General features: G+C 42.6%; 1 protein-coding gene across 2 annotated transcripts in view; it reads left to right on the top strand.

The window, feature by feature from the left end:
• Positions 1–22385, top strand: part of DIP2A (disco interacting protein 2 homolog A) — a 60309-nt gene that overhangs the window by 22407 nt on the left and 15517 nt on the right. The window contains exons 5-21 of one of the 2 annotated variants that reach the window (XM_059868347.1): positions 2183–2428; positions 5806–5934; positions 6497–6616; positions 7816–8013; positions 8872–8963; positions 9240–9350; positions 10092–10215; positions 10457–10566; positions 10974–11076; positions 11980–12044; positions 12341–12434; positions 12842–12961; positions 13670–13784; positions 14673–14812; positions 20705–20841; positions 21294–21374; positions 21572–21699. In XM_059868347.1, coding sequence (XP_059724330.1) covers positions 2183–2428; positions 5806–5934; positions 6497–6616; positions 7816–8013; positions 8872–8963; positions 9240–9350; positions 10092–10215; positions 10457–10566; positions 10974–11076; positions 11980–12044; positions 12341–12434; positions 12842–12961; positions 13670–13784; positions 14673–14812; positions 20705–20841; positions 21294–21374; positions 21572–21699 — 2113 coding nt within the window. Of the gene's footprint in view, positions 1–2182; positions 2429–5805; positions 5935–6496; positions 6617–7619; positions 8014–8871; positions 8964–9239; positions 9351–10091; positions 10216–10456; positions 10567–10973; positions 11077–11979; positions 12045–12340; positions 12435–12841; positions 12962–13669; positions 13785–14672; positions 14813–20704; positions 20842–21293; positions 21375–21571; positions 21700–22385 lie in introns of those variants that run through there. The other variant, XM_059868346.1, reaches the window with a different exon arrangement.

Raw genomic sequence — 22385 nt, 5'->3', positions numbered from 1 at the left:
TAGGCACGTGGTGTCATTGTTGGGGTGCTCCTGTGCAGGGCCTGGAGTTGGACTCAGTATTCCTCATGAGTCCCTTCCAACTCAGGATTTTCCTACTCCAGCCATTCCTTGAGTCCATGGTTCTCAGCAGAGTGTTAAATTGAAATCCAGCTAGCTCCTGGCTGGCAGGAAGGAACCACGTTTATCAGTTATCCTTCCAAAAGTTTAACATACTTCTGGTGTTGTCCTGTTGAGTCTCTGATCCTTCCCACACGAATTTCCTGTGATCAGAGCTGGAGCTGAGCCTTCATGCAAATCTGGCTCAAAGAGGGGTGGTTTCTGTGGCTGCCTTGGGTCAGCTCCCAGCCAGGAAGAGCTGGAAGCCAAGCACACAGAATTCTGTCAGTGTTCTGTCACCACACACCAGGACCCACGGATTAACCCCTGCCACTGCCACAGAGCTCCTGCTTGGGGTGACCTTGCTACTTCATGGTGGATTTATGTTTTGATATTAGAATGCTTTCACCATGGCTCCTCCATTTTTGTACACAGACTTGATTTGTCTTGAATCTGGGTAAGGAGATAAAATCAGAGTGTGTATTCTGTGAGAAACCTGCTTTTTCTGTGGTTCTGTTTCTTCCTCTGAAGTGATCAGAAATGGCAGACTTGGTGCCTTGGTTTGGTTGTTTTTTTTTTGAATTCCTGGCTGTTCATAATCCCATTTTGTTCCTTATTCCTGGGATTATTTATTTTTCCTTTCTGCCTAAAAGAAAGGGAAAGTTGCAAGCAATATGGGACAGGTTTGGCTTCTCTCCAGGAGCAAATGGAGTCAGCTGCCAAAAACTCCAAACGTGGCAGCAGGCTGGAATTATCACATGGACCCAGGAATGGGGATGCACCACAGCTGAATCTTCTCAGAGATCTTTTGTCTATTGTTTGGGTATTTTCATTCAAAATTGTCATCTTTGGTGAGGGAGGTCAAATAATGAGATATCTGCAATTTTGACTTTGAAAATGCCATCAAGATAATGGGATTCTTATGAAATGGTTTTTTGGTTTTTATGATTTTAGACTTCTAGGAGAAATTAGTCTGAAGTTACTGGAAATGCACATATTCTTGAAAATCAGAAAATTAAAGAGCTGGTAACTGAAATGCATTGCCCAAGATGAGGAATAGTTTTTTTTATGTTGCTTCAAGAAATGTTTATGGAATTGTATCTAGCTGAACAATTGTATCTAGATGAACAGTTATGTGTCCAGAGGATTAAGAAAACAGCCAGAATTAAGGTTGCAGAATTCCTGGTGTAACCACCCCCAGATTTCCATGTCTGGGACTCTTGGACTATGAGACACCCTACCTTATATAAAGCATGTAACAGATCAAGTCATTAAAATTCAGCAATTTCTTTATGAGGGCAAGATTTTTTGCTGTAATAAGACTTTCTGGTTTTCACTCAAAATCACAAGGGATGTATTTTCTTGATATTTTGAATTACCTTTTTATTTTTTCTTGGATGGAGAATAAATAAGGAAGGATTCCAAAGGGGAACATCTGGAAAGTTGTAAGTAACTAGATGGTAATTAAATTAGGAGCCCTTTGTCAGACTTCTAAAGACAACAAATATACATCTAGAATGAAAAGATGCTGTACTAAGCATTTCTGTGTATTACTCTTTCATATCAGTTGCTGTGGTTAAAATACATGCTTTGTAATAACTCTTCCATTGAGCTTCAGGGCACTATGGGTTATTTTAGGAATTAGTACTCAGAACAATCGGAAAGTGAAGAATTCCCTTCCCCTCAAAAAGAGTAAAATGGAGGTAAACAACAACAACAACAAAGCACTTTATTCAGGTGTGATGAGACAAAATTTACCTGTTCAGAACAGAAATATTTTTTCAGTGGAACAGGGACGGGATGAGATGCTGTAGGTCGAAGCCCTCTTGAACTCTCACGTCATTCCAAATGCTGGAGGTGACTGAAACTTGGCTCCAGGTGTGCTCTGGCCATAAAGTGTGGAAGCTGTTCCCTTATCCCAGCGAGGGGCAGCCAGGGGGGTTTGTGTGTGTGTGTGTGTGTGTGGCTGTCCATTCCTGGCGGGCGCAGGCGCGGAGCGCGCGGAGCCCGGCCCGGCGCCGTGCTCCCGGTGCTGCCTCATCCCCATTCCCCCATGACAGGCCTGTCACCATTATTTTGACCACAGACACATCGTCAGCATCAGAAGATGAGGGCTCGTTGCGGCGGCAAGGGCGGCTCAGCTCCACTCCGTTCCAGAGCCACTCCAACGTAGAGCCCTGGCTTAACCGGGTCATTCAGGGCTCCTCCACCTCATCCTCTGCATCCTCCACCTCATCTCATCCTGGAGGGAAACCTGCTGCTGCTTCCAATACAGCTCCTGCCACCACTGCTGCCACTGTGCTTGCAGATCTCATGGCACACACGCAGATAGGTCAGTAAACCTGCCGGTGTGGTCGGAATGAAATCAGATCACAAATCCCACAGCAGGGCTAAACACAAAGGTCTGCACCAGGAGATACCTGGTGAACCAGGAGATACCTGAATAGCTTAAAATGTGCAATTCACAGACCAGGTAGGTATGATGTCTGTGTATTTAACCCTAGCCAGTTGCTCATGAGATCTGAACGTGCATCCTTCTTGGTAAAATGCTTGCTTTACCAAGAAACTAAGGTTCAGTTTTAGTGGATTCCAAAGCAGAATTTCAAAGGAATCCTGGTTTTGGTGCATGCTTTCCAGTCTGCATGTATTTACCCTAAACAGTGTCAGATTGTGTATTTCAGATATGATTCAGTTGGTAAGCATCCAAAAGACAGAATAACACACAGAATCTTTGGGAAGGTTTCAAAATCAGAGGTACTAATCATTAGGGAAGTTTTTTGGTGTTTGTACAAAACCTTTAAGGAAACCTAATTTTTCATATTCCCATTTCCAAGCTTATTAATAATGAGAAATTTGCAATTTTTTTTTGTCCTTGGTAGATGTAAGAAAGAGGTAATCTGTCACCACTTCACTGAGCCATTCTGGATTTCATATTATGGATTAATAGAAGTTATGTTTAACTCCTTTAAATTACAAAGTCAATTATGGCTAACCTTTTAAGCTTAACTGTCATTGATGAAATTCTTAGTATAGCTGTAAAAACTTAGAAGATACCCAAAATGTAGCAGAGCATTTTGTTGTGTCTCGTGCCCCAGGCCAGATAGACCTGTCTGTCAGGACTGTTTAATCAACAACCTGCAAAATCAATACCTTGTGTGCAAAATCAAGGCCTTACTGAAGAGATCAGAGTCCAGCATTTCAGCAGCTGAATGTTGGGCTGCATGCAGGTTTAAAATTTCATCAATGGGAAATAATTGTAGTATCTAGAAGGAAGGAAGCTCAGGGATTTTTAAGAGCTGATCTATTAAAAATATTTATAAAGATAAAATTTCCAGTGCCTTTGACAAAAAAAAAAAAAAATTAGATGCATTTTTACATAAGAATGGTCTTCCTCATTTCTGCAATGCTTGGCATGTTCTATCAGTTTTCATTCCTAACATTCATGCATGGCCTCTATCAGTTCAGTTGGGACATTTTTCCTGTGTGCATGTATTTTCCTAGCTCACAAGAATATGAAAACTGACTCAGTTCTTACACTGCAAACTTTTATGACTCTTGATAAATACTCACATACTTTCTAAAAGGGGCTTTAATTTCTCCTAGAGCATAGGAGATGAGTTTATTTATTTTTCAGATAGTGTGCTGATATCAGCAATCTGAAAAGCATCTTACATATCTTAATTGCCATGCCCTACTGAAATATTCTGTGTTTTGGTTATGTACTGAATAGCTCTTCACAGTTTTGAGATGTTGGAGAATTTAAATTTAGCAGCTTGTTCCCTTCCAGCTCATCTTCTCCAGCCTGCATTTTTAATGGTGAGCTCAAGCTAAGTTCCCAGGCAGTAAACTGCACTGTTGGAAGTGCAAGGTTACAGTATTTAGTGGAGTCAGACAGAAAGGTGCATCATTTTAAGATGTTTGCCTTTCACTTAATAATAGCAAGGACAACCCTTCATGCAGGGGGGATTTTTTTTCTTTTGTGTAATAATTTTTTTTAATGAATAAGGCTGGTGGTATGTTCTGGTTTTTTTCAAGGTCACTGTATCAACTGTCCCACCTTAGCTCTTAGAGCAGCTGGAAGTACAGATCATCATGGCTTTTAATTCTCTGTCATATCCCATTTGTTCTACCTTTGGACACTACTCTCTTGCATTTATCTCTCTCTTGTCATCACTAATGGAAAGGTCCTTCAGTCTGAATCAATTAACCTTTCTTCCTGAAGTCACAAGTCTGCTCACACTTTCTTTTTTAACTCCTCACCACTTCTCTTACCCTGCTGTGCCTGGATGATACAAACTAATAGCTTGGGGTCTCATGGGCATTGATTAATAAAATGCTCAAATTATTAATTAAGCTAATGCATTTTTTATCTGAGCATAAATCCTGAAAATTGAACCAGTTCTTTCTCCATACATAGTGAGACATTGCTAGTCCTGGAGGGTTTGTCAGGTGGGAAAGGGAACCAGGTACACTTGTCTCTGTGGCCAAGTTGTGTGCTGCAGCAAGCCTCTGGTTTGGTACTTTGGGCAACATAAGAGAAAAAGAAAAAAACAGCCAAAAAGCAACTTCAAAAATGTATAGAACAGAGTGAGAGCATGTGCATGGAGCAGGTGTATGCATGGGCTCTCTGTGGGTCCTGTGCAGTGGTTCCACAAGTCAGCTTTACACAGCTGTGGTTTCTGAACCCAGAGCATTTTTGTGACAGATGAACTAACACTTTCTCCTTCACATACCTCACCCACGTGAAAGGAATTCAGTCTCTGCAGTGCAAACACTGGCATTGCAGTCAGTTCCATTGGAAAGGGTGGGAATGGATTTAAATTTTTCTCCTCTAAAACCACTCAGAACTGGACTTGTGGCTTGTGTATCAGCTCTGGAATTGTGGCAGCAGTGCAAGGAGCACTTGCTGTCTTGGGGCTGATCAGTGCCTCATGGTGGAGGATTATGTATGTATTTCACAGCACTGCCCAGATCTCCCTCTGCCTGCAGTTTTTCTGGCAGGATTTGTGACATGCTCAGGTCCTCCAAGGGCTGTTGGCAGCTTCAGCCCTGGGCAGCAGTGTTTTCTCCAGCTCTTCCCTGCTGCATTCCTATTTTTACTCATCAGGATTCTGAATATTTCAGTCTCCCTGTTCTTATTGTCTGTTGTTTAAATGCTTCTCAAACATGCTGCCATTTCCTAAACCATTCCATTCAAAACCATTCTATAACCATGGAATGTTGATAGCAACTTCTTACAGGGGCAGTTAGTGATAGGACGAGGGGGAATGGTTTTAAATTAGAAAAGAAGAGAGACTCAGATTAGGAAGAAATTCTTCCCTGTGAGAGTAGTGAGGCCCTGGCTGGCACAGGGTGCCCAGAGAAGCTGTGGCTGCCCCGTCCCTGGAAGTGCTCCAGGCCAGTTCGGATGAGGCTTGGAGCAACCTGCTCTAGTGGCAGGTGTCCCTGCCCGTGGCAGGGGTGGGACAAGATGAGCTTTGAGGTCCCTTCCAACCCGAGCCATCCTGTGGTTCTGTGATATTCCCCAAGCATTGCTCCCCAGGCAGGAGGTGGGGCACAGCTCCAAGCAAAGCAGGCTCGTGCCTCCGGGTCGTAAGGAGGTTCTCAAGCCCCTGTGAGGATTTGTGAGATACCCTCATGTAAGAAGCAGTTTTATGTTGATTCTTAAGGTGCCTGATGAGCTGCTGTGTCTGTCTTGCCTTTCTGCAGAGAACCACTCTGCCCCCCCTGACGTGACCACTGGCCTGGTGGAGTACCTGCACCACGAGCGCCCGCAGGTCGCGTCCGTGCGAGGAGTGCCCAGAGGCTACAGCAGCAGCATTCTGGAAACTGCAGATGGTGATTGCACTATAGACCTTCCCCCTTTCATCTGTGTCCCCTTGTGTATATATATCTTCACATGCTTCTTAATTTTATATTGCCTCAGAGCTTTACATTTTGATGAATATAAAAACAGATATTTACATTTAATTTAACATATACAAATGAAAATCGGCATTTAACATGTTTTGTGTTGTGATTGTTTTTACGAGCCCTGTGAAATATTGAAAGATTCACTCATTTTTTCCAAGCATTCTGATGCTTTCAGAATGAAATGAATGTTAAAGTGTAGTAAATACCTCAATTGCTGGAGAAAAGAGCATTTTCGTGTTTCACTTGAAATCTCATGAAGGGGTCCGTGGTTTGAAAAGCTAAAATTAAGTGTGAGAAGGTGTCTTTGTCAACCAGGTAACAGCATTGTTGGAAAGCAAATAAATCCATGGTTTGAAACTCTTACTAGTTAAAGCTGTTTTCTTCCAAACAAGGTACTCATCCTGAATGACTGTTCCACCTGAAAGTTGTGTGTTTTAGTGTATTTGGGTTAATACACGATAAATAATAAATCTTTTCCATTGGGCAGGTGTCCCAGTGAACAGCAGAGTGTCCTCTAAAATCCAGCAGCTGCTAAACACTTTGAAAAGACCGAAGCGCCCACCTCTGAAGGAGTTTTTTGTGGATGATTTTGAAGAACTGCTTGAAGGTTAATTTCCTTTCAGATACATTTTTTACTCCTTGTATAAGTGGTTCATGACAGGATACTTAGCCAGTGTTGGTTTCTCTTCTCAGTAGAAAACTAGTCATGGTAAAATTAGTACTGTGGAGCAAGGGAGGTCATTATGTTATCACAAGTGGAAGATAATCTTAAACTCAGCCTTCTGACTCAGTGGGACATTTCTGAGCAGCTGCCACTAGAGTTCCCTGCTATTGGTTTGATACTTGTAAGAGACAATGCTTTGTGATTCTGGTCTTCTGCTGAAGTTTCTCCAGATGAATTTCCATTGAGGTGTGTGTAACTGTGGAAGGCATCCCTTGGAACCATGAATTTTGCTGGTTGTCTACATTGAGCATTTGCTAACTTCAGCCTGGACTTTGCTAACTAAGGTCAAGATGCTTCACTTTCTGGAGCAGCTTGGAGCAGGATTTTAACAGAAGTCCTTTCCTTAAAAATGTATTGTTAGCCAGGCACAGTGTCATTTTTCATCTCCTGTTGAGAATTTAGTGCAGCAAAAATCAGTGTTCAGATGTCACTGAAGCCATTGTTTTTGATAACTCTTCTTGACTTGGCAGAGGCTTTCATTGAAATACATGTTTAGAACAAGCAGCAGAAAACAGCAGCTTTCCAGAGTAGAGAGAAGTGGGCTAGAGATTCAAATTCTGGTCTTTTGATGATGTGGAATCACAGCTTTGAAGTGATGGTCACTGTTTTTTGGGAAGCCAACAGATGATTAGCATCATCACAAAGCAGAGGAGAAGTAGTGATGGCTGTGAGGAAGAGGTGAATGGGTCATGGAATAGTCTGAAATGTAACTTACCCATTTTGTACAGATTGACATTTCCCTTTTACTGTGCTCTGGTTTTAGTGCAACAGCCTGACCCAAATCAGCCAAAGCCTGAAGGAAACCAAGTGAATGTGCTTAAGGGAGAACCCCTGGGGGTTGTGACCAGCTGGCCCCCCTCCCTGCTGGCTGCCCTGCCCCTGTGGCAGGGGGTGGGACAGGATGAGCTTTGAGGTCCCTTCCAACCCGAAGGGAAGCCAGCAGATGATTAGCATCATCACAAAGCAGAGGAGGAGTAGTGATGGCTGTGAGGAAGAGGTGAATGGGTCATGGAATAGTCTGAAATGTAACTTACCCATTTTGTACAGATTGACATTTCCCTTTTACTGTGCTCTGGTTTTAGTGCAACAGCCTGACCCAAATCAGCCAAAGCCTGAAGGAAACCAAGTGAATGTGCTTAAGGGAGAACCCCTGGGGGTTGTGACCAGCTGGCCCCCCTCCCTGCTGGCTGCCCTGCAGCGCTGGGGAACCACCCAGTCCAAAGCCCCTTGTCTGACAGCGCTGGATACCGCGGGGAAAGCCATTTATACCCTGACCTATGGTAGGTGTTGGAGCCAGCCCCAAGGAGGAGTTAGGTGCTCACCATGAAACAGCAGCTTGCCTTGCTTCAGAGGGACTGCCTGTGCTTGGACCACATGGCTGGAGATTGCTGGAGGAATGTAAATTGTAAACTCATTGTATATGAAAAGCGTTTTTAAAGAAGTTAAGGAAGAGAAAATGTTTATTGCAAAACATATTGGTTCTTTCCTAGTGGCTATTTGTAAATCTCTTAGAATTGTGTGGGGTTTTTTTTTTTCATAAAAGAACACTAAAAATAGCCCAGTGTAAACTGGGAGGTAGAAACAGATGACTAATAAAGCACTCTTCAGTTTCCCAGAGGAGACATTCCATTGTAACATCCTCTTGCACAGCCTTGTAGAGGAGACTCATACCTCAGGAGCCTAATCAGGATGTTAATGGTGGGAAGTGAAACTTGTTTGTATTAATGACCCAGAAGTATTATAGTAAATTGTATTTTTGGGGAAAATAACTCTGTCCTTCAGGATAGCTCACTGCAGCATTTCCTGGTATAATCTGTTAGAATGTTGAACTTTATTGTTTGCATTCTCACAGATGAAGGATGCAGGAAATATAGCTGAGCAGCTGCAGTAATTTAATTACTCTGCAGTGAAGCTTTGAGTGTTGTTTAGAATAGCATGTTTGGTTTACATTTAAAATTAAAAAAAAAAAAAAAAAAGGAAAGAGGTAAACCAAAAAGAAGCCAAGTTCTAAATTGTACTTGGGCTCAGCCAACTGTTCTGATACCATCATGCTTACTGCATGTGTGAGGGACTGAGATCTGCCAGTAAAGTGTTACAATTTTAGTTTCTGCTTCTTAATTTCTTCTTTTATTCTTTAGGCAAGCTGTGGAGTCGAAGCTTGAAGTTAGCCTATACCCTGCTAAACAAGCTGACCACTAAGAATGAGCCCCTGCTGAAGCCTGGAGACCGGGTAGGCTGCTCTTGGAAGTGGTCCCTGTGGATGAAATAGTGAGGAACAGCTTGAGCTGAAGAAAGCCTTGGAATAAAATATTGTAATAATATCTTGTGAATTAATCATTACTATGACTTGTGATAATACACTGTCTCAATACTTAGTATTTCTCTGCCTGGTTCTCTGTGAACCTGGACATTGTTGTGAAAATTTTGTTCCACAGATTAAAAAGCAGCCCCTCTCTCTGCCAAATGAGAAATAAAAAAATTTTCTTATTTTACTGTATTTTTGTAGGTAGCTCTCGTATTTCCTAATAGTGATCCAGTTATGTTTATGGTGGCATTTTATGGATGTCTCCTGGCAGAACTTATTCCTGTCCCAATAGAAGTTCCACTGACAAGAAAGGTAGGCAGACACATGCAACATTTTTATGGTTTGATAAACAAAGTGTATGTCTGTGTGTGTGTGTCCAAATCCTACAGTCCTTCCATGGGGCCCTTCTGAGCCTGCTCTTTGGAAAGCATCAGGTGGACTGTTCAGTGTACATTCTGTGCTTGGGATTATATTCAGTGTTCAGTTAAGGAAAGGGGGAAGCAATATTAAGCTAGTAATTTAAGTATTTTAGGGTGTGTAATTGTAGAAATTATTTTAATTCAGTATTTTCAAAAATATGTGTGGAAGTATTTCACTGAGTGTATCAGAGGAAGGTTGTGTTTTCAGCTCTGATGCTGAGTAGTGAGGCAGGCAGAGACACCATAATTGCTGAAATACAGGTATAATCCTTCACACCTGGAGTTTGTTAGGAAAGAGCTAAAAAGCTATAGGCTCTGCACCTCAGTGTCTCAGGACTCAAACAGCACCAGACCAGTTTTCTGTTTTAGCAGAATTTATAAACATCCTATTGGGTTGTGGAGGGATCTACAGCCATTGCTTCTGACACTGCTTTTCTTACTAGATCTGCTGCAAATCTTAGCTGGCACTAAGCAAAACTTAATTTTCTCAGCCATTTAAAGGTCTTACGGGATTGACTTTTGTTTTTTCCTGTGATATAAATTGACTTAATGTTTTCTAAACATGAAGAAATTACAGCAAACTGTCCAAGAGCTTTGTTATTTGTAATTTTGCTATTTCTTTGTTTCTCTGCAGGATGCTGGCAGTCAGCAGATTGGGTTTCTTTTGGGCAGCTGTGGAGTCACGTTAGCTTTAACCACTGATGCCTGTCAGAAAGGCCTCCCAAAAGCTCAGACTGGCGAGGTGGTGACCTTCAAAGGTGTGGCTTTATTTTTTATGGGATGGATAAGAGCAGATATATTCATTGTTGCTGTCAAGCTTGAGGTTTTGGGTTGCTTGCATGTTTTAGACATAAAGAGCTGCCTTGATTGTCATGGCAGTGCTCTGTGCTGTTTCTTCTCTCCAGCTGGGGATTTTGCTTTTGCTTGACCCATGTCATTATTCTGGGGAAAACTGATGTTTGGAACTGTGGTGACAGTAGCTTTTATTTTCCTTTGAAGGCTGGCCTCGTCTGATTTGGTTTGTGATTGATGGGAAGCATCTGGCAAAGCCAGCCAAGGACTGGCAGCCCCAGGTCCGGGACGCCAGCGCCGAGATCGCTTACATCGAGGTGATGCAGGGTCACTGATAACTCCTGTGCCTACTCTGTCGTAGTTTGTGTCATCTCTTCTTCCTCTGAATCTGGCTACAATCAAAGAGACAGCTGTAATGTTGTAAACTGTGGAGCAGGAATGTTTCCACCAGGCTGCCAGGCAGACTCTCAGCTGAGTGACTGTGTGGGGTCAGGTTGAAGACTGGGGATAATCAGCATTTTGGGATCCCCAGGACCATTTACCTGGACTAGAAAAACAGATTTTTTACCATAGTAGTGTATTCTGTGGGCATAAATATATTTTTATGCTTGCTTTTTGAATTTAAGAAGCTGGGTTTGTTGTCATAGTATGTTTTCAATTCTCTACTGTAAATTTTCTTGGTTTTGCTGTTAATCTAATGCTTGCATGCACTTTCTCTTCTCAGTACAAAACCAGTAAAGAGGGCAGCACAGTGGGCATTACTGTATCTCATGCCTCCATGCTGGCACACTGTCATGCACTGACTCAGGCCTGTGGTTATTCAGAAGGTAAGTTAGATAGGTGTAACTTTAAAATGATGCTGACAGCTTTGCATCTTCAGACAATTCGTGTCTGCTGTCTCCAGAGAACTTTAGACACAGAATGGTCACTTCACCTGCAAAGGGAAAGACAAACTCCCTCATTCATAAAGGTGTGAGCTGTGAAAGAGCGTTAAGCCACCTGTGAAAATGTAATCAAGGAGGGGATCTTCCTCTTGCCTAATCATGCCCCACAAAAGAACATCTCCCCAGGGATGTGAATGCAGTGAGAGATCTGCTTGTTCTTCCAATGAACAGCCAAGAACTGCACTTGATTTTGGCCATCTGTGTAGAGTTAATCTGTGCTACCATTTAACCAAGTATTTTCCTGCATACATCCTTCCTACATCAGTGATAAGCAAGTTTGACCTAATCAATGCAAGATATCCCTCAAAAATCAGGTTGAGTCTTTGATTTGAAATCTTTGATTCTTATTTGGTTTTTTTTGACTCACATAAGATACTCAAATTCCTCAGAGAAAATATTCAAGAAAATTTAGTAGAGCCATGGTGATATTTCTTCCTGGTTCTAATTCTTTCAAATACAGATTCACTTTTTCAGTTCAGAAGAAGTTTGCTTCAGGACTAAATTTTCAGTCTGCATAGTTCATTGGCAGATGGAAGGGGTATTACAATGAATCAAGATGTTAAATACCTTGTAATATTCTACTCTAGTGGTCATAATTCAGAGATGATTGCAAGAAGTAAAACAAGCCACTTGGAGCCTAAGCAGCCTGTTTGTTATAGGCAACAGAGCTTTGGTTTCTTAGCAGTCATGGAAGTTTCAGAGCTGCTTGAACAAATATTTCTAGTTCTTAAGTATTTTTATAAATATGCCTTTTAAATCTGATATTTTTTTTTCCTTTGCTTTCAGCTGAAACACTAACAAATGTCTTGGATTTCAAAAGAGAGGCTGGCCTTTGGCATGGAGTGCTAACAGTGAGTATTGCAAGAAAGGCAAAAAACTGCAGCAGTTTGCTTTCATTGGTAGTGTACTGATACCAGAATGAGGCCAGAAATTTGTCATTTCTCTCCAATGGTTTTTGTTTCAGTATTTATATTTTTCAGTAAGTTATGCAGTGTATTTTTCCAGTGTATACACATAGTTTTCACCACCAGTTAACTGTAAAAGTTAAGCTGTAGCTGTGATGATGGGGGGGTTTGTTTAAGTATTATTACATGTTCCATATTTTTTAAGCCACTTGGAAGTTTATTTTTGAATCTCTTTCTTGTAGAGTGTTATGAACAGGATGCATGTCATCAGTATTCCCTATGCATTAATGAAGGTTAATCCACTTTCCTGGATACAGAAAGTCTGCTCCTACAAAGGTACCCTAAAGGTTGTTTTAATTCACCCATCTCTTTGGGTTATTGAAAACAAATGAAATGGTTTGTGCAAAATGCCTTTGTCTCACACTGATTACCCCATTTCAGTGTTCTGTGTGCTCATAGGATCACTGATGAGTGATTTTGATGGCTTCTTCTGAGAGACCTTTGAAGAATCTCTGTTTCTTAGTAGCAAACATTCAAATTGTATCATAAATCCATCTGGAGATATTGAGTGTACACCTGTTATAGTTGTTGCATATTTGGTGTTTGTTTTCTACATTTGTAGTCTCATAAATTTTGTGTGTAGTTTCATAGTTTGTGTAAATGCACAAGAACACTGACACAATTTTATAGTTGCTCTGTATTTTGTTCTGCACATGCAGCATAATGATTATTTTGACTTGCAGCCCGTGTAGCAGTGGTGAAATCCCGTGATATGCACTGGTCACTTTTGGCTCAGAGGGATCAGAGGGACGTCAGCCTGAGCTCCCTACGGATGCTGATAGTGGCAGATGGAGCCAATCCATGTGAGTAGGGATGCCTTTCCTGAGTGCCAGTCCTGCCAAGACTTTGCTCATTGCAAGTCCTGTGTCAGAGCTGACCCTTGGGGGGTTAAGCAGTTTGTTCTGTTGTGTGCCAGTGGTGCCACTGCTTTTCCATTACATTCATTTGCACTTCTTGGCTATAATTACCAGTGTCCATTCATTTTTTGAACTTCATGTTTTCATTAGTGCTATACTCTTCCATGAATTGACTTGAATTGATACCTACAAGATGGAGATAGAAATAGAGATAGAGATAAAATCCACTTTGGGCCAAGTGCTGGAGGCCTGCTAGAATTGTGAAGTTTGTCAGAAGCAGTTAAGTGCTGTGACCTCTGTAAGAAACAATTAGGTAGGAGCTGTGTAAGAGGCTGACATCAAGTTACCTTTAGTGACAAAGGATTCTGATCCCTGAAGGGCTTTCCATGATGCTGAGTGCTGCCAGAGGAGCAGTATGCAGGTGGGAGTTTCATTCAGCTTAGGTGTTAGTCACTGGGAGTTCTTTATCCAAATCTACTCTCTTACAGTGAGCTGGAATGCCTTTCAGACAGTTTGAAAGAGTATTTGGTTTGTACATGAATGCCACAGTGTTCATATAACTGTGCTGAGAGTGAGCACACACTCTGAAATCCTGCAGCTCAAGCTTTCCCGCGTTTACAAAAATGTTTCTGATGATGTGATGGTTCTTCCTAGGGTCAATATCTTCCTGTGATGCATTCCTGAATGTATTTCAGTCCCGAGGTTTGAGACCAGAAGTAATCTGTCCCTGTGCTAGTTCTTCAGAGGCACTAACTGTTGCTATTCGCAGGTAATTCCCTTTTCTGAGAAGTGACCTGAAGCTTTTCTTGACTATTGAAATGTGAAATACAATCACAGAATGCTTTGGCTTGGAAGGAGTTCAAACCCCCTGCTCTGGGCAGGGACACCTTCCACTACACCAGATTGCTCCAAGCCCCATCCAGCCTGGCCTTCAACACTTCCAGGGATGGGGTACCTCATGTTAAGGTGATAGTCAGAAAATACCATAACCCACATAGAGGTGCCCAAAGACCTGGGCAGAGGAAATGTGAAGCTCACAGGTGTCCCCTTCACTAAAGGATGGGGGAGTTTTTTTATTTTCTTTAGAAAGTTTAATATTTTCTAAGAATAGTCAGGCAAAAGGTGTTTTTTTCATGCTTTGGGAAAGTTAGGTCTCATCCTCACTGAAAAGGCCCCAAACCTTATTTATTTGGGAGGAAGAAGATGGTGAATCCTCAATCAATTGCTTATGTACAATGATTTGTAAACAGGGGCCTAAAATAAATAAAAACAAATTGTAGCTGGTCTGAGAAATGCCATTGGATTTCTAGAGATAGCAAGGGATGCTCTGAGAAAAAGAAATACTTTAATTATTAATAGACAAATGGATGGGATATGCTGGATTTTTTTGGATAGCAGTTCTGATCAAAATGTGCCTTTTTAGAATGTCAACTTCAAGAAAACTTGAAACAAAAAACTTTGAAATTTTGGAGAGTTTTGGTTTAGCTCTTTCTTCATTTAGTTCCTGTAGAAGTCTGGAACTCTTGTTTGTTCAAAGTGAGAAACCATTCTTCTCCTTGACCTTGCCAAGCCTGAGAAACCAGCAGAATGGTTTGAGTGACCCTCTCACCAGTATTGGTCTGTTGGTTCCTATCTGACTGGACTTTCTGTCTTCCAGACCTTCTGAACTGGGTGGCCCCCCTCCAGGAAAAGCAGTGTTATCCATGAACTGCCTGAGCTTCGGCGTGATCAGGGTGGATACTGAGGAGAAGCTGTCAGTGTTAACTGTGCAGGATGTTGGGCAGATTATGCCTGGAGGTAGGAAAGCTTTTTGTGTAGGTTTCAGCATATTCCAAATAAGTTATCTTTGTGTGCCTGGAATAAATAAAATGTTGAATACCTTTAAGGCAGTATGAGTTATGTTTTGACACATGATGGATTAGAGATTCATGCTCAATAAAACTGAATGACCATAGATTTTGGTATGGGCAAATGCTTTTGGCTTGTTGCAGAATTGTTTTTGGAATAGAATAGAATATTTCAGTTGAAAGGGACCTCATCTCAGACCCTGCAAAGGTGATGGAGCATCTCATTCTGGAAACTATTTTCTCATGCCCATGGAGAACAAGAAGGTGATCAGGAGTAACCTGGATGAACCTATTTCCCAATGACATCTGTTTGCAGCACTGTGGTTCCTGAATTAGGTAGAGCTGGGTGTTGTTCCTCAGCCCATTAACTGAAGCAAAGAGACTTTGTCTGATCCTTGTTGTTCTCACTTGAGATCAGCATTTGGAGAGGAGAGCACTCTGAAGAAGGTTAGTAAAGGTAGGGTGCCAGACCAGACCTAAGACTGAGAGCAGTGGGGTGAAGGACTGGCCACTTGGTGCCATCTACTCCAGCTTTTAGGCTGGCAGCTCCCTGGCACTGTCTGTGCTACTAGCTTCAGGCCCTGTCCTGACCTGCTCTGGTGTGCTTGGAGAGGATGAAGTTCAGATTTTTTGGAACTCTCCTCACCCCTCAGGTTTACTATGTAGTTACCAAAGAACCTGATTGATTCTGGTCATGCCCTTGACACCTTTGGCTTTGCTATTCTTGGTCTCCTTATGAACTTCCTGCCTTGCAGAGCTGTGGTTCTAAAGCCCTGCTCTCTGTGGAGCATTTACTCAAGGTAAAGTGGAGACTCATCTTGTGTGATTTCAGCAACAACCTCTTCTCTGTACACCAAAGCCCCTGATAAAATCAGAGGAGGTTGACAGCTTCCCACTCTGCTGATAAGAATTTCAGCCATTGTGTGCCAGTCTCATTGGTGGTGTTTAATTTTCCTTATTATCCCCAGGAGCCCTTTGCCACCCCTGTCAATGGTTCAGTTGTTATTGAACTTAAATTCAGTAGAACTTCCTTTTGCTGAAGGCTGAGCAGAAGCTCTGCACTTCATACCAGAATGAAGCAGAGAAGTAACTTGGTTGTTGTGTAGCTTCTCTCAAGTTTTTCTTTTGTATTAAGACCATTTGAAGTTGTTTTGAAAGTCCATAATAAATACCAAAAAATAGTGATTTTTCTGCTTTGAATTGAATACAGATGGCATTTACTGCTGCTGTCTGTGTGGGGTGTCCACACTGCTGCTGTCCCCTTGAAACCTCACTGAAATTCACCTGTGCTCCCAATGGTTTCCTTAGATTATGGGTTAGACACAGGGACATGAAGGAAGCGAGTTTGCATGCCCTTCAGGTAGTCATGAGTCCTTTGGTGAACTTACTGAGCTTAAACTCAATATTGCTGCTGTTCAAAAAAGTGCTATTGGATGCAGAATCAGTTAAAATCTTTCTTTGGATCAGTTTATCTCGTGTGGCTCCACCTCTATGGCCCCCTGCTACCAAAACCCAGGCCATGCAGAACCAACCCAGGATGCTCCTGGCTTTGCTGTAGGCTTGCTCTCACATCAGATTGTGCTTGACCACACTAAGATACACAGCTGCCTGCAGCTACTCTTCAGATTCAATTGTTGGAGCTGTAAGTCCCCTGGGTTAATTTTCCACAGAGCATCTGCTCAGTGGCAGGTTCAAGTCTGCCTTAAGATGTTGGAAAAGTTCCCTGTATGCTTATGGCTAAGTAATTTCACCTCCTGAGTTGTCAAAACCTTATGAGTTGTCAAAAAATACATCTCTGTCCTTGTGAAATGCCTGATGGAGTAGTCAGAGGGATGTGTGAAAAACCCTTCTCCTTTGTCAAAGTCCCTTGGAGCATTGTCTGGCAAATCTGGGGGACCCTTCTGGATTTGAGGGCCACTGGCAGGCAGTGATAACACTACCATCACTTTCTCCTTGATAAGAAGCATCAAGTGACTTGTCTGATTGTGAGGGGAGAACAGTCCAGTGTGTACTGTTGAGTGCCTCAGAGGGATATGACTTGTAATTGATGGCTGTTGCTATTTAAAAATACAATGGTAAGTGGTTAAACTACTTGTAGGTTAAGTAGCATTTGGGCAACTTAATTCATTAACTCAGTTAAAATTCTGACTAGCTTTGAGCTGTCAGAATCTGGGGCAGATTCACTTCAATTTATCCACATATTAAGAATTCTAGCAGAAGTTTCCCTGTACATTCCTTAAGTCAGAATATGCATTATAGATTTCATTATAAAGGATAATTGATAACTTTTGTCTCTTAAAAAATCCTCTGGAGTATGAAGGAAGTCACAAGACTAGCAGCTGCTTACAGGAGTGTGCTAAAGGAAAAAAATTAATGACTTAGTTTCAAATGAGTCTGCATGTACATTCTAACAGTGGAGATACTTGTGCCTTACCTGGTAAGATTTATGCTTTCCCCTGTGTAGTGTTCATGGGGGCTGTGCCCTTGTCCATTCTGGCTTGGTGTTTGGCATACAGGAGAGAGCATACCACCACCTGTCCATTGCCCCTCTGCTGACTGATGAGTCTTGCTCTGGATCTGCTTTTGGTTTTGTAGTTCTTTCTGAAGGCCTCCTTCCATCTCCTGATCCCCACTGAACTTGGAAGTCTGCCCTAGCCTTTCAGGAACTCCCTGGTTAAAAGGTCACAGATAAAATGTCTGCTCACACCCTCCTTTTCTTCATATCTTTTTTTTTCCTGAGATGCTGAGCCCACCTGCTCAGGGGATCTTACTCAGCAGAGCCATCAGCACCAGGGTCATGTCATGTGTCACTGCTGTGTAACTCACAGCCATTCTTGATGCCACATTCCCTTCACATTCATTATCTACCATGAATGCCCATCACCAGACTCTCAAGGGAAGTGCCAACATCCACAGAGAAATCTTCTCCTCAAAGATAGCATGGGAATTCTTAAGAGAAAATCTGGTGTGCCCTCCCATGGAATCCTGTTCTAGAGGAATGATGTTTTACCCCACCTGTTGACCATCTTGGGCTGTTTTGCATAGTTTCTCTCTGGGACTGACATTGCTAAATTTGGCTCCTCAACAACATTCAGTTCCTTTTTTCAAATTGGACTGGTAAAGATGGTAGGGAGAGTGCCAAACCTCTTTTCTTCTGCCCATTCTCAGCCTCCACCTTTCACATCAACTGGAATGTGATTGCTGTGTTCCCTGTCACCTTGAAAGCACATTATACCTTAAGTGTGAGCCTGGCTGTGTTGCTTAGTGGATATGTTAACTGCAGTTGGGTTTGTCTCCCTTCTCCTTCCCAACTAATCCTTTCCATTCTTTTACTTGGATCCTTCTTGTGTTTTTTCTTTGACAAGAGCTAACAGTCTTGAACCCAAAAGTTCCAAGTCCCCATAGCCTCTAATCATACAAAGGCTGGTTCCTAGAAACAATGCTGCTGCAGCAGCTACTTGGTTACACTCAAGCAGAAAACTTCACTTTGGCATCAAATCTTGGGCTTCTGCAAGATCTTCTGCAATGAGCAGAATCATATTCTGGATCGTGACTGCATTCAGTGTCTTTTCTAGAAATTTAGGGAGGCGGTTCCAATTTCCTAAATGTTGGGGTGCTCACATTGTTTCCAGCCCACAGATGTCTTGTGTTTCATTGCTTCTTCTGTCCATGTCTGAGCAAACATGTGCCCAGGTTCTGGTGGTTACCACAGTGCATCTTCACTGCAGAGGGGTCTGGTTCCTGTACTTCAGTGGAAAGAGTTGTTAAGAACAACTCGGTGAAGCTTTCAGGTTTTTTCTTTAGATTGTGGGTTAACAGCACCTCTTTTCCACTTAGCCCTTAGAATTTGTCATGTTCATCAGATCTGTGTTCCTCAGGGCTTCAGTCTGTCACACAGTGGCACAACAGCCACTGCAGAACAACCTCTCTTGGAGAGCTGTGCCAGTGCACACTTGGGATGAGATGTTGTCTTCCAATTTAAATGTTACACTTTGGATGCTCGTGTTCACCTCCAGAGTCTAGGTTTGTGTTCATCCTCATCTAGGAAGTTGGCTTGCTTTATGCCAATTTCCCTTTCCAGAGGAGCAGGAAGACATTCAGGTCTGCTTTTGATATCCCCACATGCTGTTTTTTCTCAAGGGTGAGGTTTCTCTGGAAACACTTTCCACTGTGATTTTAGAGGCATTTTATCTTGGCATTTTAGTATTTTTCCTAAGGCTTTGTGCTTCTAGAAGAGAAGTTCTTCCTAAAGACTGTAATGCAGGGCTAGCCACTGTGTGTGGATCCACTCTGAAATGCTGGAAAGGGAAGAAGAGAGCACGTCCTGACCCTCATCAGTAGCTTTGGTCACAGCCTTCTGCTGTACAGGCCCCTGGCATTCTTTTTGCATTCCTGCTGTGCCAGTCTTGAAGCATCCAGAGCTGAATCCACTCTTTGGTAGGGCATCAGCACTGTCCTTTGCACAGCAGGATTCTCATCTCCTGCCTGGATTCTCATCTCCTTGGCAGGTTTGGCTGCTGCGAGTCACCATCTGTCAGAATGTACATGTGGACTCATTTGAGGAAAGCAAGCTTTCCTAGCAGGAATCTGTGTTCTTCGTGCCGTGCAGTCCACATGTACATTCCTGTCCCATCTGCTTTTCCCTTCTCTTTAATTCTTTTTCAGATGCAATGCTGTTGAGAGAGACTGAAATGGTGGTAGATGCACTCTCTTGTATGTCACACATGAAGCAGGAAAAGGAGGAGAAGCGAGAGTAGAGGCTCCACAGATACTGCAGAAGGGCAGCCTTGCAGTATAACCTGGCAGGACAGAACTGTGCCTGCTGTTAGAATGTACCTGTAGACTACCTGTACCATACATTGGTTACTGGTAAGTATTTTTTTTTTACTTGGTCAGGGTGATAGGGTTGTCCTTTGGCTTCGTGGATGGAGCATCATTTAGGGAGTGCAGGCTGATCCCTTGGTTTTTCCATGTTTGTGAGTGCAGTGAGGGCTGTACATTTGTTAATGCCCACAAACTGTGCTTTCTCCAGTTTCTAACACTTGTCTTTACATCATTTTTTAAGTGTTGCCTACAGAGTTCTGATGTTTGCTCAAGTTATTTCCTGTAGTAATAAACTATTTTGTCAGTTCCAATTTACCACTGAGTTTTATTTTTTCCTCCTAAATTGAAAAATGTGGGGCTTTGCATGACCAGTAGTTCATACTGTAGGTTTTAATTCCAGACATCTAGCTCACACATAAAATATCCAGAAGCTGTACCAGAATTTGAGTGGCATCTCTTTACTTGGTTACACAAGGTTATCATTGCATGGTTCCAAACAATTTCTAATAACTGCTAATTGTTCTGATAGGTAATTTTTATGAAGCCAAGGTAATTTAGAGGTTGATCTATTGGTAGGGTGAATAATGGTCTCACCTTTTCAGACCTAGGACGTTGGCAATTGGAATACTTCTCTAAGGTTTGGAAAAGTACCCTCAGATCTATTTCACCAGCACTCCTTGGTCTGTGCAGGCAGCAGAGTTGGCTTTGCCATGTTTATTTGGTATTGACCTGGGTAGATTTATTGATTTCTTTCTTGATCTGGAGTCTTGCACTGCCTCAGTCCATTGTGCCTTGCATTCAGCTGCAGCTGGTGTGGAGGCTGTGAAGTGCTGTAAGAAAAAACCCTTTGTGAACTTAATCTTGGAGAGCAGATTGCACAGGCTGTCAGGAGGCTAAAGTGAGCTCTCTTGCATGCTGTGGTTTTGCTGCAGTGACAAATGATTGATGCTAAAGTCTTTGTCAGTGGCAGAGCTGCTGGAGCAGACTAACACTGTGACTGTGCTCTTCCTCCATGCAGCCAGCATGTGTGTTGTAAAGGTGGATGGGACTCCTTACCTGTGTAAAGCTGATGAGGTTGGAGAAATATGTGTGAATTCAGGAGCAACTGGGACAGCATATTTTGGCCTCCTCGGAATCACCAAGAATGTATTTGAGGTTTGGATTTCTTTTTAATTGTTCTATTTCTAATATTTCTTCATGTAAATAGAGTTGTTTTTTCCTTAAAGGTCTTTTGTGTGTGTGTTTTATTGTTTGGTTGGGTTTGGTTTTTTAGTTAGTTAGAAAAAAGCCCTGGCCAGGCACATTTTGCTTCATTCATAGAATCATTACAAGACATTCTGTCTCTTACAACCAAAAATACCAAGTCTCATCTGCAGTCAGTCAGCTGCTTCTGTATTCCACAGTCCAGTGTATGTCTGTGTGAGCATTTCAATTTATCTTAGCTCTGAATTAGCACAGTGGTCTTATGTGTAGTTACCTGAAGGCATTTCAATCTTTCTGCCCATATTTTTCCTTGCAGTGGTACCTCATTTCATGTATTCTGGCAGTACAGGAGTGAAAATCCTTATCAGTCCAGTGAGTGTCTGAATCCTTCTGTGTTCTTCCAGGCCATCCCAGTGACGGCAGCTGGCATGCCTGTGTCAGACCAGCCCTTCACAAGAACAGGATTGCTGGGCTTTGTGGGTCCTGTAAGTGTCAGCAAGGCCTCAGGGCCCTACTTTGTCCTGACTCCAGCTCTAAAGTGACAGCCCTGAGCTCAGCAGCACTTTGTGTCGGGGCACTGACCTCCTGCAGGTCCCGAGAGTGTTGTTGGCTTGAGTCAGGCATGTGTTGCCAGCTGTGAGGAGGTTTTTCTGCTCTGTTTCTAATCCTGCCTTCTTTTCAGGACTATTTGGTGTTTGTGGTGGGGAAGTTGGATGGCTTGATGACAGTGAGTGGCCGCAGGCACAATGCAGATGATGTGGTGGCCACCGCCTTGGCAGTTGAGCCCATGAAGTTTGTCTATCGGGGAAGGTGAGTGCATTACAAACTTCAGCACTGCTGGTTGGGCTTTGTTGCTCTTTTTTTAACCCACAGACAGTCACCAAGTGACCCAGCACACACAGGAGCAATGCATGTGAACTTTTTTTGTGTGTTTTATAGGAAAGTTAGCACTAGGTTGTGAATTTGGTTGTTGCTGCTAAGTTGAAAGGTAAATATTGACTACCCTGCTTCATGCATAATAGATTTTAAATTACTTTCACACACTATAAAGTGTCTGTTTAAAACTTATTTCAAAGCTTCTCTTAAGGCTCTCAAAAGAAGCTCATATGCTGGATGTAAAACACTTCTGTCCCCTGAGCCTTTTGGGTTGCTGAGGGAGGAACTGGTTCTGGAGACCAAGCCAGGCTGCTGAAGGACCCTCAGAGATAATATGTTGTATCACCAGCCTGAGTGCTCCTCAGTGGTCCATGGCTCAATGTCCAGATGGAGATCAAGGCAGTGGAGTCTCTCAGGGTTCAGACTGGGACCAGCCCAGGCTGAGGCATTATTAATATTTTATCCTAGAACAGGCAAGCCTAAAACTAAGGTAATTCCGCATGGGAGTTAAACATTTTCCAGTGCAAGCACCTGGTGATCAGTAATGTGGCATAGTTGTCTTCTCCCAGAAGGGACATGGCTTGTAGGGGCTCCAAGTGTAGTGTGCATGATGGAGTTCT

The sequence above is a fragment of the Haemorhous mexicanus genome, chromosome 26, assembly GCF_027477595.1.
Source record: "Haemorhous mexicanus isolate bHaeMex1 chromosome 26, bHaeMex1.pri, whole genome shotgun sequence".
NCBI classification, from domain to species: domain Eukaryota; kingdom Metazoa; phylum Chordata; class Aves; order Passeriformes; family Fringillidae; genus Haemorhous; species Haemorhous mexicanus.
Note: the sequence above shows the minus strand (reverse complement) of the source record. Positions and strands in the feature narration are given on the sequence as shown.